The following is a 16,335-nucleotide window of genomic DNA, read 5'->3' as shown; positions in this document are numbered from 1 at the left end:
AATCATAACATAGGAAAGGAAAGAGACCCAGGTCAATGTGCTGGGACTCACCACAGTTGAGGAGAAGATTTGAGCAATAACATAATAATTATCCAGAGAGGTTAAAGAGAAGCACTTACAATTCCACTCATGTCTAGCTTTCCTGACAGCTGAGCCAGAGCTTACTAGCTGATTTAAAAGTCTTAGTCATAAGAAAATGTAAAATTTATTATTATTTTAATATTTTATTTATTAGATATAGAGAGAAGGAGAGAGAGAGAAAAAAAATGAATGTGTCAGGGCCTCCAGCCACTGCAAATGATCTCCAAACACATGCGCCACCTTGTGCATCTGGCTTATGTGGGATCTGGAGAATTGAACCTGGTTCTTTAGGCTTCACAGGCAAGCACCTTAACCACTAAGCAATCTTTCCAGCCTTAGAATTATTTTTTTTAATGGAAGGGAACTTGAACTTTGAACTTATCTTTAGAGGATGTGACTATTTGTTTTGGGAAACAAAATGACACCCCTATTATTAAAAAGTAATAAGATAAAAAAGGAGCTATTTTGTTAAATATACTTTGAACTGTAAGAAGTATAAAGTCTATAGGCTAACTTCACAAATAGAGCCATTTGCTTATGATTATTGCTTTGATTTCTGAATTTTGGATCATTATTTGAAGATTTTTAAGTTGTACAATATTAACACACTTCCCTGGGACTTATTTTAGCTCTCAGTAATATGATTGGTATCTTTTATGTTTCATATAGGAAAGTTCTTACAACTTAATTAGTTCTTTATTCCATTAATTTGTTTTGTCACAACTTAAAATCATTCATAGAAATTGAAATGTAGGAGCTAAAGAGGTGGCTTAGAAATTAAAGGAGCTTGCTTGCAAAGCCTGATGGCCTGGTTCAATTCCCCAGTATCCACGTAAAGCCAGATGTACAATGTAGTGCATGTGTCTGGAGTCTGTTTGTAGGGGCAAGAGGTCATGGTGTGCCCATGCTCTTTCTCTCTCTCTTTTGCTTACAAGTAAATAAATAAATGTAATTAATAGATCATTGATTAAATATATATTTTAAATACTTTTAAAGAAACACCCAAATGTTTTCCTTTGTTCACTATTTACTGAAGTGGAAAATGCCACTTCTACATTCTACCAACACTGTAGAATATGTTGTTATAACTGTAGGTGTTTCCATTGGTGAATAGTGGTATCCCATCTTAACCTGCCTTTGCAGACCATCAAAAGATCTTAGCAACTTTGCATATGTTGAGGTGCCAGTCATCTACTTGAAGAAGTGTCTTCTCAAATTCTCTGCCAAATTTTTAAAGCAAGGCTTTTGTTCTTATTGAAAGTGGAGTTTTTTTTTTTTTCACATTCCAGGTATATATCATTTATCAGGAATATGATTTGCAGATGTTTTCCCCTCCCCCATACTAAGGTGCTTTCCTTCCTCCTAAGAGCATTTTGAAGAGGAAAGGTTATGAACTTGTCAGCTTTCTTTTTATGCATTGTATGTTATTGTTTTGGTGCTCTAAGAAGTCTTTGCCAAATGTCAGGTCACAAAAGTATCACCTAGCTTTCTTTCATTTTGGTTTCTTTTTCACATGTGTTTGCATGGTGTGCATGCATGTGCATGTCTGTTTGTATGTATGTGGAGGCAAATTTGTGCATGTGGAGGCCAGAGGACAATCTTAGGTTTCACCATCAGCACTTTCCCAGCACTGGGATTACAGGTGTGCATCAACACACCAAGCATTTTATGTGGAGAGTGGGGATTGAACTCAGGTCCTCATGCTTGTGAGGCACTTTATCAACTGAGCTATCTCCACAGCTCCTCAATATAGGTATATTTTTCTTCTTTTTAAAATTAATTCATTTATTTGCATATGTGTGTGCATGCATGCTAAGGTCTCTTGCTGCTGCAAACTTCAGACATGTGTCAATTTATGTGGGTACTGGGAAACTGAACCTAGGCTGGCAGGCTTTGCAAGCAAGTGCCTTTAACTGTTGAGTCATCTCCTCAGCCCTATATTTTCATCTAGAAACTTCTCCATGTTTAATTTGCCATTGATCTTTGTGATACATTTTAGTTAACTTTTGTACAGTGCAAGATATTTTTTTCTTCTTTTTGCACCATTTATTGAGAAAATGTTATCTTTTCTATACTGAATTACCTTGGAAATATTGTTGAAATATACTATATATGTGTATATATGTGTGTGTGTGTGTGTGTGTGTGTGTCTATTTCTGGATCCATTATTATATTTCCTTGGTGTATTTTGTCTACCTGTAAACCAATACCATATGATCATGATTACTATAGTTTTTCTTTCTTTTTTTTTTTTTTTTTTTGATTTTTTGAGGTAGGGTTTCACTCTAGCTCAGGCTGAACTGGAATTTACTATGTAATCTCAGGGTGGCCTCAAACTCATGGCGATTCTCTTATCTCTGCCTCTCAAGTGCTAGGATTAAAGGTGTGGGCCACCACACCAGGCACTATAGCTTTTTTTTTTTTTTTTAAATATTTTTTGGTCATTATTTATTTATTTATTTGAGAGTGACAGACACAGAGAGAAAGACAGATAGAGGTAGAGAGAGAGAATGGGTGAGCCAGGGCTTCCAGCCACTGCAAACAAACTCCAGACGCGTGCGCCCACTTGTGCATCTGGCTAACGTGGGTCCTGGGAACTGAGCCTTGAACCGGGGTCCTTAGGCTTCACAGGCAAGCGCTTAACCACTAAGCCATCTCTCCAGCCCACACTATAGCTTTTTAATAGTTCTAAAAACAAGTAATGTTACCATTACAACTTTGTTTATTTTCAGTGTTCACCTCCTATCAACAGCAGGGCCCTGCTCTGTTTAGCTCACCATGGAAACCTGAGGAAATAGGCTGATGGTCACTGACCTTCACCTGCCGTCACATCATTGTTTCAAATATTTTGCCCATTTTTAAATATTTTATTTTTATTTATTTCTTTCTTTGACAGAGAGAGAGAGAGAGAGAGAGAGAATGGGCACTCCAGGGCCTCCAGCCACTGCAAACTCCAGATATGTGTGCCCCCCTGTGCATCTGGCTAATATGGGTCCTGGGGAATCAAACCTGAGTCCTTTGGCTTTGCAGGCAAACACCTTAACCACTAAACCATCTCTCCAGCCCTATTTTGTCCATTTCTGAGCTGTTCTAAGGAAGGCAAATGCAGGTGGAGATGGCTGAGAGGTCAAAGGTACTTGTTTGCAAAGCTGATGGCCTGGGTTCAATTCCCCACTACTCATATAAAACTAGATGTAGTTTGTTTGCAGCAGCAAGGGGTTCTGGGGATCCCAGTCTGTCTCCCTCTCTCAAGTCCTCACTCCCCAAAAAGAATTGTGCCTATACTGAACTCAGGTAGACTTTTTTTGCTGACATTATTATTATTTTTTTTTTTTGTGTGTGTGTGTGTGTGTGCATGCTTTGTTTTTGTTTTAATTTTCTCTCTTTCTCTCTCTCTCTTTTTTGAGGTAGGATTTCACTGTAGCCCAGGATAAGCTAGAATTCACTCTGTAGCCTCAGGTTGACCTTGAAATCACAATTATCTTCATACTTTAGCCTCCCAAGTGCTAGGATTAAAGGTGTGCTCTCTCTTGATACTGTTTTCTCTACAATAGAACAGCTATAGTTAATGTAGAGACAAAGTATATCAAGAGGATGTGTGCTGATTAAATGTGATACTATGCCATTAATAAAATGGACTAAATTACCTGCTACAGGTGCCTTTAGTATTCAGTGGATGGATGTAAATATACTCAAATAAATTACATTTCAAAATATATAATAATTAAAGTAGTAGATTTCTGTTTACTCATCAAATCAAAGTGTACTTTCTGTATAATTTCTCTGTTTGGTGCTATTTGGTTCTATTTTTGCCTAGTAATAGAACTTGAAGAGTTTCTTTGAAAGTGAATAACAAAAGAACAAAAGAAATGATTAACTGTTTGGAGATGACATGAAATATAGAATAATGTCATTTCATGATATGTTCATAAATTTCAAATATTAAAACTTCAGTGAAATAAACAAGATCTCTCTCCTGTCAGCAAACATAACATATTGTGACTATAGCAGTACAGCTGAAAATGGATTGCATATATACACAAAAATTCATGGCTCAGTTAATTTGGAAGGGTATAGGCAAAGTACTATCGTGAATTAGGCTCAAGTGTTTTAATCATTGGAATGTCTGGATCACAAACACCAGGGTCACAGGTGCAGATCTCTTCATACTCCTGGCATCATCCACTGGGGAAAAATGAATCATTTATAGGCTTGTCGGGGACTTGTAGAGTGTTCTACCACTTACTTACTAAGACAAGCAACATATGAAGGACTTCTTGTCGTCCATTGCACTATATCTAACCTCTTCCTATGGTGGCCTTCGCATTGTTTTATGTGCAAGTCTTATTTTCCACCCTAGTGTTTTCACCCAAGCACCACTTGTCTAGTAGAGTGGCGGGCGCACTCATGCTCTTCAATGCCAGCTGAGGACTTCAGCTTGAGTAGTTCAGCAATTACAACCTGAGCATACCCTGCAAGGACTTGATTTGATGCTGAGAAAAATAGTCAAAATCAAAATCTCCTGAAGTTTCCATTTCAGATTGCAGGGATAGATCATGGACAACTGAGAACCAATGTGTGACATGCTAGAAGGACAATGTTGAAGGAGGATGTGAGGTAGGAAGGAAGAAAAGGGTAGGGAGGAAGGTTGCTCTTTTATATAGGGCAGATGTGAAGTTCATTTGATAAATTTGTTGCTGAATCATGAAGTGAGGGGACAAGTTGTTGGAGTTAGATATTGAAACACTGAATTTCTGAAAGGTTAAGAATATTCACACTTAGTCATGTAAATTCCTACTTAAAATGTGCTGGTCAAAGTTCTAATCATACTTAATGCTCAGTTTCAAAAAGACTTTCATACTAGCGGTTAGGCACTTGCCTGTGAAGCCTAAGGACCCCCGTTCGAGGCTCCATTCTCCAGGACCTATGTAAGCCAGATGCACAAGATGGTGCATGCATCTGGAGTTCATCTGCAGTGGCTGGAGGCCCTAGCGCACCCATTCTCTCTCTCTCTCTCTCTCTCTATCTGCCTCTTTCTCTCTCTGTCTGTCTGTCACTCTCAAATAAATAAAAATAAATAAACAACAACAACAACAAAAAAGAACTGAGCTGGGCATGGTGGTGCATGCCTTAAAAAAAAAAAAAAGACTTTCATACTATAGCCTATGTGCACATTTCTTTTTTTCCTCTTATTCTTGTCATCAACAGTAAGATTTTCTAAGCTGTAGTTCTATTTTTTATTTTAAAAATTTATTATTTATTTATTTGAGAGAAAGAGAGAGAGAGAGAATGGGTGCACCAGGTCTTCCAGCCACTGCAAATGAATTCCAGATGCATGTGCCACCTTGTGTATATGGCTTGCGTGGGTCCTGGGGAATTGAACCAAGTCCTTTGGCTTTGCAGGCAAGCACCTTAACTGCTAAGCCATCCCTCTAGCTCTCCAAGCCCTAGTTCTTATAAGAAAAGAATGGAGAACCATTCTTTCTTCCTAGGGTAAGCTTTTTTTTTTTTTTTTTCCGAGTTAGGGTCTCATTGTAGCTAGTGACCTAGAATTCACTATCAGGCTGGCAATTGTCCTACCTCTGCCTCCCAAGTGCTGGGATTAAAGGCATGCACCACCTCACCTGGACAGCAATGAGAGATAAAGGGACAGAGGGAGGGAGAGAGAGAGAAAGGGGAGGGGGAGAATGCATTCATCAGGGCCTCTAGCTGCTGCATATGAACTACAGATATGAGCCACTTTGTGCATCTGGCTTTACATGGATACTAGGGAACTGAACTTGGATCGTTAGGCTTTACAGGCAAGTGCCTTAACTACTGAGCAATCTCTCTAGCCCAACTTTTGTTTCTGAATCTAATTCTAGACTGATGTCACATTTATAAACCAGGTTGACATAGGAATTTGGTATTCAGTGTAAATCAATAGTCACTATTAGTAGTTTTATGTCATGAGCCCCTATGTTAGCATGTAGAATACTATAATTTATTTTTATGAAAAAATGAGCACATTATATATGTAATAGAATTTTAGGAAATTCATAGACCACCTGGATTATATCTGTAGACCTCTTTCTCAAGAGGTAAATAGTTATGTTTAGGGTGTCCCTACAAGATAGGACAGAGCTTGAGAAATACTGGCCTGGCCCACTCACTTGCTTGGATCTGCTCCTTTGAAGTAGGCATTGACGGTTTCTGTGAATGCAGCTGCAACAGGGAGGGTATCCTGGGCCCCCATGGTGAGAGGGCTGGGTCCCCTGGAAGAACCTGCATGAAATGAAAAGCTTCCATTTATTCTGAGCTTACATAAGCAATATCTGCTCTATGTGGAGCTAAAGCCCACAAAACTCTGTTTCTGTATTCAACATAGAGCCCAAGTTTTTTTCTTTTCTTTTTATTATTAATTAGTCTTGTATTCAGCAAATACAGTCAGTTTGGTACCATTATTAGGCTCATCCATGACCTACCCCCTTCCCTTGGCCCCTCCTTGTTGAGGTATATGGGTCATGCATTGTGGAGTTAGCCCACAGTAATGGGTAAGATAAATGTCTCTGCATATCATGACCCAACATGTGTCGGAGCCCAAGTATTTTAAAAGAAGCATTTGGCTGGTTTATAGACAAATACACTTGAAATCAACCTCATTATGTAAGTCACTACAGAAAAGAAAATCCAAGCAGAAGAACAAAGTCAGAGGGATTTCCAATGCTTTGTTTAAGGCATGAGGAGGCAATGTTTGCATGACAGTTTATGCAGCAGGTGGTTAGTAAGGTAAGGATGGCTTTTCCGCTCTTGTTTGAGCATTTAGCCTACACATGTACTCATACTTTATGCATTTCTTCGTCAGGAAGAGAACATCAAGTAGTATCATGCTACACATTGCCCTTTTATGGATTATTTCCAATTAGAAAAGCTGATTTCCTCTCAGATCCAATATGCTTAAGTATACAGTCTAAAAACATGAAACTAAAATGTACATGGTGACTTGGTTCAGGCACATGGATGCTCCATTCTTATTATTATGAATATCAGCTTCTTCATGATCATAGAGCCCCTGCAATTCATACTTCCCCTTTCCCTGGGGGATAGGTGTGGGGGGTTCACATTTTACAGAAGGGGAAACTGAAGGTCAAAGAGGAAAGTGACTTGTTCAAGATATCATAGTTATTTAAACAATAAGGCAAACATTCCTATCTAGATTTGCTTTCCTTGTAAAGCTCACATTTTTACCACTATACCATAAAATTTGGCTACCTGAAACATTTTACTGCATTCCTTTTCTATAACATGTAGCTTCCAAGAGGATCCAGGTTTAGTTTGCTATCTTTTTTATGAATTTCTAAGCATGGCATTGAACAGCAAAGCTAAAAATACGTTTCATGTATATCACTCCCCCTTTCTGCCAAACAATGATATTTGTTCCTCACTTTGCATAGATTATGTATGCTGATGTTGTGATTGTCTTCTTCCCACCTATGAGAAAATCCACCTTTTAGACACTTTCTTCAATAAGTGATTTTGATCCTTCTGGTTCACATTATTTCCATTCCCCATCTTTTTTCCTGTCTTTGCCTGCTTTCAGTATCTTGGACCTAGTAGTGGATGGTAAATTTAAAAATAAGTTTTATTTATTTATTTGAGTGGGAGGGAGGGGGAGAGAGAGTGAAAGAGGGAGAAAGAAAGAGAGATAAAGAGAGAGAATGGACATTCTATGACCTCATGCCACCATAAATGAACTCCAGATGCATGGACCCACCTTGTGCAACTGGCTTCACGTGGGAACTGGGTAACTGAGCCAATCTTTTGGGTTTACTACCAAATACCTTAACTGCTAAGCCATCTCTCCAGCCCTGACTAGTAACTTTAATAAACATTTGTTGATATCTACTATGTAACAGGCACTAATGTAGGTGCTGAAGATTCAGAGATAAGCTAAACCTGACCCTTGCTCCCAGAACTGACTGCTGAATGACTGTTGTCACTGTCACTACTGTCAGCATCAGCAGGGTTTACTACCAGCATTAGCTGTTGCCATGATTTGCTGTACAATTACATGCTTTATGAACGTGCTGAGCATGGTCTTTATCTGGCAGTCAACAGAACTGCTATGGTTTGGATCTACAATGGTCCCATGTGTTACAGGCTTGGTTGTCAGCCTGTGCTGTTATTGGGAGGTGGTTGGAGCCTTCAGCATGTGCGGCCAGGTGGGAGGAAGTTAGGTCTGTGGCAACATGCTCTGAAAGGTGGTATCAGTGCCTCAATCCATTCCTCCGTCACTCTGCTCTCCAGCCTCATGAGGTGAAGGAGTCTCCTTTTCTGCCCACTTGTGCTATGATATGGCTTACTGTACCACCATAGGTCCAAAGCATGGACCCAAGGTCATTGTGACCTAAATAAGCCGTTCTTTCTTTTAAAGTAAATATTTTAACAATTTTGTTACAGTAATGACAAACTGATTAACACAGGAGCCAAGGCTCAACAAGTTTATACATCTTTCTCCGACTTGTACAACTGGAATGTGAAAAGTTAAACATTTGTACTGAAGTATCTGAATTCAAAATTTATGTTCTGAGGGCTATATTAATTTTCCTATTTAGTGGGTAGTTATAGTACTATTTTGGTCAAGAAAATAATTATAGTATTATTGGGGTGTACATGCTTCCATTTTTGTGGCCTGTGTAACCTGGGGCCTTATGCAAGTGTGGTGCCACTGAGCACCAGCCTCAGTCCTGGGATTGCAAACTTCTAAAAGGAAGGATGAGCTTCTTTTATGGGACCTTCACCTATACTGACCTTTCATTAAGCACGCGAGGAACTAACCACTGTTGCATTTGAGAAAGATAGAGTTCCTACATATTTATACATAGTGAAGGCATGCTAAACAGGGGCAGTTATTTTGTAATGGAATGGTGCTGCTCAATTTATTTGTTTACTCATTAGCTAGATTCTGAAAGAAAATAGCTTCCTAGCTGATAGTTGGAATAGGACCAAAGCACTGAGAAGGCTAGACCATAATATTGTAGCAAGACCACAGTCTTGAAGTGACAGAAACTTGGAATTTGGTGAGGGGCTAGAAAAATCTGTACAAATAGAGTAATTCAATAAGTGGTATAAGCAAAGCTCTATGAGTGCTTAGGAGTGAAGTGATGAAAATTTTTGTATAAAAATTTGGGAAAATTAAATTATAATTCTCTTTTGATAATCTTATACAAATCTCTGAATAATTTTCAACAGCAAAGTGCACATATAATTTGAAGTAGGATTATAAGTTTCTGAGGTGTTTGGGAGTCTTGGAGCCAAGACTATAACATTCTTAAAGATTCTTAAAGACTGCTTAAACATATGAGTTGGGGGTTTTACATTCAGATAATGTTGGCTACACTGTGATGGATAATTTAACAAGGGAGACAATAATGTGAATAAGGAGATTACATTAAAAATAAAACTGATGAGTTTTCTTTTCTTTTTTGGGGGGGAATATGGCTTGTTCCTTCACTCTCTTTCTCTGTCTGGTCCGTTAAGAGAGGGGCAAGAGGTGTGCATATGGATCCCTGGATCTGTAAGTTTCAGTAAATCTCTTCCTCCATAACTGTGGCTGATCTGGAAGTTCACCTCTGTGACCTAAAACTGTTTGCTACAGAAATTAGTTCCAGAATGTGAGGCGAGATGAATCTGATCATGTATATTTTGGTCTTTTGGAACTTTTGTTTTGGAGGAACAGTTATGGACTTGGTACTCATGACTGAAGATGCCTTCTGAAGTGGTAAGCCAAATATTATGGACTATTCTGATGAGAGTTTGAGAAAACTAAGTACAACAAGAATTGTATTTGAAAGCTTTGACTTACAAGCTTTCTAAGGGGAAGGAAAGACTGCAGAGGACTTTGTTGGAACTGTGCTACTGGCATAAGGGCTGGCTGCATTCTGATGACCAGGCCCAGAGAGTTTGATCAAGGTTAAATTTATAATGGACTGATGTGCTTGGCTAAAGATATTTGGCTGAGAGATTTATGATTTTAAGTTGGAAAACCTCAAACAAGTTAAAATTACAGGCACTGAGGTGGTTTTAGGTTGCTGAAGTTGCTATTGTTAACACATTAGCAATCTTAATTAAGATGGCCCAACTGTTTTACATTAAAACAGTGGAGAAGATACCTGAGAAAAGATTTTGATAGAAATGCAAACTCTTTTGGAAAGAATTGACTGGAGAAGGAACCTGCTCTTCAAGATCATGATTTATTTAGTCCCTGAAATAATATGGCTGTGTCCTGCTTACCTGGTATTGATTTTGGAAGCATGAAAAATTCATGGAGTGGTCATGAATTGCACACAATTCCAGGAGCTGCTGCTGAGATGTGGCATGAGGCAGGGTGTGATGACCCTGATAGGCTGGCAAAGCCAGTGGAAGATGGACCATGGTTTGCATGAAAACCCAAAGATGTTTTGGATATGTCAAGACTGTGCAAGGGCTACCATGGAGGCTGTTAGAAGTTTCCTCTGGCTACATAGCCCAGATGGAGGGGTGGGATTGGAAAATCGAGAGACTGTCAGTCACTGGTTATGATTGAACTTAAACTGCAGAAGTTTGATGTTTGTTTGGTGTTTGTTGAGTTTACTTTGTTCTAGTGTCTCTCTGTTATGCCTTATACCACTTGAAAATGTTTCTTTTGTGCCTTTATGTGTTAAAATATAAAACTTGTTTGATTTTACAGGACTCATAGCGAAGAGACAATCATAAATCTCAGATGAGACTTGGGACTTTGGAACTATTTTAAGTTGGTAAAGACTACGGGGACTTTTAAAATTAGACTGAGTACAATTAAAATGTGAGATGGTTTTAAATCTATTGGGGACCAGGGATGGAATGTGGTAGTTTGAATAAATGCTCTTCTGGCTGGAGGAAGTGGCACTGGGCTGTCCAACCCTAAGGTATGGTGATAGATTTGACATTCTGGTCTACAGATATGCAAAGTAACTAGAGCTTCTGAAGTGTGCTTGTTTTGTGGTGTGGTTTTTGGGATTTGGCTTGTGGCCTTTCTCTTCTGTCTGCCTGGTCTTTTAAGAGGGGGCCAAGTTATTCTATCATTATGAAACTTTCCCTGGATCTGTAAGTTTTAATAATCCCTTCCTCCATAAAATAAAGTAAAATAAAATAAAATAAAACAAAATAAAACAAAACAAAATAAAATAAAATAAAATAAAACTGGTGAAAAATGCAGATGTTAGAACATAAACAAGATGTTATGGGTATTTTATTTCATAATTTTGCAAAGCATTCAAGAGTCTTTTATGATATCCTTATAAATACAATGAGGACATTTGAATGGGTAATAGTATTACAAAGTAAACTGACATGAATCAGAGTATGCATGGGCATTAATCAGGGAATGGCCTTAGAGATCTGTCTGTAGGCTGGGCCTTTTAATACAGAGGGTGAAACTGGAGAAGACATTGGTCAATGGCATATGATGCAGGCTGAGAATGGGAGTTGGCATTTGATCTGGGATTGTGTTCTATTTCTGATTATTTTTATTTATTTATTTATTTATTTATTTATTTATTTGAGAGCGACAGACACAAAGACAGATAGAGGGAGAGAGAGAGAATGGGCGCGCCAGGGCTTCCAGCCTCTGCAAACGAACTCCAGACGCGTGCGCCCCCCTTGTGCATCTGGCTAACGTGGGACCTGGGGAACCGAGCCTCGAACCGGGGTCCTTAGGCTTCACAGGCAAGCGCTTAACCGCTAAGCCATCTCTCCAGCCCTATTTCTGATTATTTAGTATCTAAATTACTTTTAGAGAGTGATACAATAATAACCTTTTTGGAGATGCAGAGATGGCTTAGCAGTTAAGATGCTTACCTGCAAAGCCAGGTTAGATTCCCTAGTATACATATAAAGTCATATGCACAAGGTGGTACATACATATGGTGTTGATTTGTAGTGACTAGAGGCCCTGGCATGCCCATTTTCTTGCTATCTGGCCCCCCAAATCAAGAAATAAATGAAAATATTAAAAATAACCATTTTTAGGTCAGTTATAAAGATGAAATAAAGTATAGCATTTACCTAATTCTTGGTCCATTATAGCACTCAATTAGCTATTTTTATGATGATTATCACAAGTTAAGAAAATACAAATTAAATAATAATATGCTTATTGAAGTGCCCAATTTTTCTCAAGAATTTGGGATACTGAGATAGAACTGATGATTAATAAAGAATATGTTAAAAAAATCTGTAGGTCTTAGCTGACTTTTCTTTTTGTTATTTTAGTTTTTTGAGGTAGGGTCTTACTCTAGGCCAGGCTGACCTGGAATTCACTATGTAGTCTCAGGCTGGCCTCAACTCACAGAGACCCTCCTACCTCTCTCTGCCGCCCAAATGCTGAGATTAAAGGTATGCACCACCATGCTAGACTTAGTTGGTTAACTTTCTATGGTTGGGTTCCAAACATCTCAGGTTGGGACGTGTCAATGGATTAGAAGCCGACAGCTCACTGGAAACCATGATCTCTCTGCCGTTTGGTTGGTGGTTTACTTTTCTGCCAAGCTCATCCAGTGACAAGTGAAACGTCACTTACCAGCTAAGAATCACACTCTTCGCTGTGGAGATGCATGAGGCTACCTAGCTCTGAGTCAGAGATCTTCTGTCTCCTCCTACTATCTCAATAATCCCATTCCCCAGCTAAACCAACTCTTGGGCACTGCAATTATTACTGTAATTTAATCAGTAAAATGAGGAAAATAGAAACACAGAAAAAAATTATGAAGAATGCTTTTACCTTAAATGAACCACAACTTATAACTCCTTTTCCTTCATTCTTATGCTTATACGGTGCAATGAACACACTGTTTTGTACCTTACTCTTTTATTTTTACACAGTTTTCCTCATTGACATCTACTCTTTGTATATCATTTCCAACAACTATTTATTACTCTATACACATTTGCCAGATGCTGGGTCATTTCTAGGTAGTAACTTAAATCTATCATTGTAAAAAATTGATTTTCTTACCTTTTACATTATTTCCTGAAGATATAATTTTATTCTTATGGGGCTGCATGATTGAACCAAAATTCAGATCATGTTTAATTGTAAAGAATGCCAGGGTATGAGGCCTAGGGAGACAGTTCCATTTGCTGCACAAGCATTAAGGCATGAATTCTATTTGGTCCCATGTACACAAGCCAGAGTGGTGGCTTACTAGGAGTTCCCAGTGCTGTGTAGGTGGACACAAGTGGATTTCCTGCAGTTGGCTCACTGGCTAGCCAGTCTAACCTAATTGGTAAGCTCCAGGCCAATTAACAACCCTGTCTCCAAATTGGTGGATGGTGTTCCTGAAGAATGACACCTGAAGTTGTCCTTTGGCTCATACACATATACACACAAAAGTTAAAAAAAAGAATGACAGGGTATATCACATACAGATAATACTCAGTGTGAACACTACTAGTAATAAATCAATGTTTTTTTTCTCTCATAATACCTTAGCTTCTTTGTTTGAAAGGGCTCCTGGGAAACTGGTCTAAACCAAGAAAGCAATAAACTAACTGAATAAAGAGGGCATGAAAACTGTTGTTTAATATCTGAAGTGTTATTAGATGGTGTCTTGGGGGACCAGAAATCAAGGCTGTAAATATGCAAGTGAACAGCCTTGTAACCATAGAGAAGCCAATCAATCTTAGTGTCTCTCAACTATAAACAAAAGGCAATAAGCACTCTTTTTTTCATCTTGTGATTTTTAAGTAGTTCATACTTAAAGTTCTTACAGTAAGAAGAGCAACTGTGTAATAAGAGAAGATCCCTGGGAAAGAGTGTCCCCTCCCTGGAGGTTTGAGTGGGCTTGTTACATGTACTGATACTCCACTATACCTTAGGTGTAGGGGCACAAATGTGTGAACTTTTTAAGAAATAGGACATAAATAAATAAAAAAAACAAATAACAATAATGTAGGCAAAGATGAGCTTAAAACAAGACTGCTTACTTTACTACAAGAGTACTTGATGAGAGAGTGGTACAGGTAATACTGGTACATTATTCATTATTATAAAGTCATATCCACCTGGCAGTGGATCCTGGCTTTCCACCAGGAACAAGGTACTTAATTTTTTATGACACAATTTTCTCATCTTCAAAATGCCATTGATAAAAATAATACTTCTATTAAAGATTTTTGCTATGAGATGAGGTAATATTTGTGAAGTCCTAAATGTTGTATGGACTTGAAAACATTTTTTTAAAAAATTATTTTATATATGTATATAATAACAGGTTATATACTCTTTCACCCCCTTGTCTCAACTCCTGTTACGCTGGGGGCCCTCCTCCATGGGGTTATGGAGTTACTGTGGGGTCATGAAAGCCCCAGTCAGTCCCCAGACGGTAGGAGGGTCATGCCTCAGGGTATTCGTATCCACTCTGTGGCCCTTACAATCTTCATGCATGCTCCCCTCTTCTGCAATGCAGAAAATATATATAAAAAAAAAATTTTATCAGAGGGAGCAAGTGAGCACGAGAGAGAGAGAGAGAAAAAGAGAGAGAGATAGTCAGACAGAGAGACAGAACTGGCATGCCAGGGCCTCCAGCTACTGTAATCAAATTTAGACATGTGCACCATCTTGTGAGTGTGCACGACCTTGTTTGCTTGTGTTACATTGTGCTTATGTAGAACCTGGAGAGTTGAACATGAGTCCTTAGTCTTCACAGACAAATGCCTTAACCATTAAGCAATCTCTCCAGCCCTGAAAACTCTTTTTATTGCATATTTGTCTGGTTAAGCTTTGATAAGAATGTTGAACTCGAGTGAGTACTTCATATTGAATAGAATTTTAGGTAGAAGATTAAAAAAAGATAATTCTACAAATGGAATTTTCAGAGCCTTTCATCATTGACATTTCGTTTTCATGAAGGCTTCTATGTATGTGTCACATATCATACAGTAGCCACCAAATCTGCTTGCACTGATAGGCTATAAAAGTTGGTTGAATGAGTGTTTGCTTGATTAAAACAAACATAAACTGATAATCAAGATAATTATTGAAATAATTCAACATGCCTGGGGTATGAACTGCAGGAAGGTAGGAGTCTACTTTCTTCATGCAGAATCCAGGTGATTACCCAGATCCCAGCCCCTAAAACAAAGAGGCAACTGGGAGATAGGATATTGTAGGATACCCAGGTTTGCTGAACTGGCCAAATCTCTATACCTAGCCTCCCAAGGTACTGAAAAAGACTTTCACTGGTTCCCAGTGGAATAACAAGCTTTCCAAAAATCGAGACAGGTACTGATCTCAGCACCAGCATTAGCCCCACTCGACATTACCAAACTTTGCCACTTGTTTGTGGATGAAAAGTGTTGCCCAGGGGGTCCTGACACAAAAACTTGGGCTCAACATTACCAAACTTTTCCACTTGTTTGTGGATGAAAAGTGTTGCCCAGGGGGTCCTGACACAAAAACTTGGGTTCAACATTACCAAACTTTTCCACTTGTTTGTGGATGAAAAGTGTTGCCCGGGGGGTCCTGACACAAAAACTTGGGCCCTGAAAGTGACTTGTTACCTACAACTCTAAGAGATGAGGTTCTCATGGCAGCTGGATGGCTAGCACTGCTAAGAGCTACAGCAGCGACAGCCCTGCTGACAATAGAAGCAGATAAACTGACACTGGGGCAAGATTTGATGATCACTGCTCCACATGTGGTAGAAACTCTTTTGAGAAGCACTCCAGACAAAGGGATGAGCAATTCCAGAATAACTCATTATCAAGCTTTGCTCCTATATTCAGCCAAGGATCAAGTTACATTAGACTGGCCCTGAACCCAGTCATTCTGCTGCCAGAAATAGGTGATGCTACTCTCCAACATGACTGCTTGGAGATCACCACCATATTCCAGGGGCTACAACTAGACTTAACAGACATCCCCTGGACACATCCAGACCTGGTAATGTTCTCAGATGGCAGCAATTTCATTCAAAATGGCACTGAGTATGCTGGGGCAGCTGTAGTGATTGTGGAAAAAACACATTCTCTGGGCAAGAGCTCTTCCCCTGGGGACATCAGCTCAAAAGGCCAAACTCATTGCACTCATTGAAGCTCTTAAGCTGGGAAAAGGAAAAATCATAAATGTGTGCACTGACAGCAGGTACACTTTTGCTCTGCTCATGTGCATAGAGCCATCTACCAAGATAGAAGTCTTTTGACAGCAGAAGGAAAAGATATTAAAAATAAAACAAAAGTCCTAGATTTATTGGCTGC

At 38.9% G+C, this 16,335-nt stretch overlaps 1 protein-coding gene across 21 annotated transcripts in view; it reads right to left on the bottom strand.

The window, feature by feature from the left end:
• Sgip1 (SH3GL interacting endocytic adaptor 1) overlaps window positions 1-16,335 on the bottom strand; it is a 283,674-nt gene that overhangs the window by 16,288 nt on the left and 251,051 nt on the right. For all 21 annotated transcript variants that reach the window (XM_045149379.1, XM_045149373.1, XM_045149371.1 and 18 more), the window contains one exon: window positions 6,234-6,345. In XM_045149379.1, the coding sequence (XP_045005314.1) occupies window positions 6,234-6,345 (112 nt within the window). The remainder of the gene's footprint in view (window positions 1-6,233; window positions 6,346-16,335) is intronic.

Source organism: Jaculus jaculus, chromosome 5 (genome assembly GCF_020740685.1).
Source record: "Jaculus jaculus isolate mJacJac1 chromosome 5, mJacJac1.mat.Y.cur, whole genome shotgun sequence".
NCBI classification, from domain to species: Eukaryota; Metazoa; Chordata; class Mammalia; order Rodentia; family Dipodidae; genus Jaculus; species Jaculus jaculus.
The sequence above is the reverse complement of the archived record's forward strand: the minus strand, read 5'-3'. Positions and strand labels throughout refer to the sequence as shown.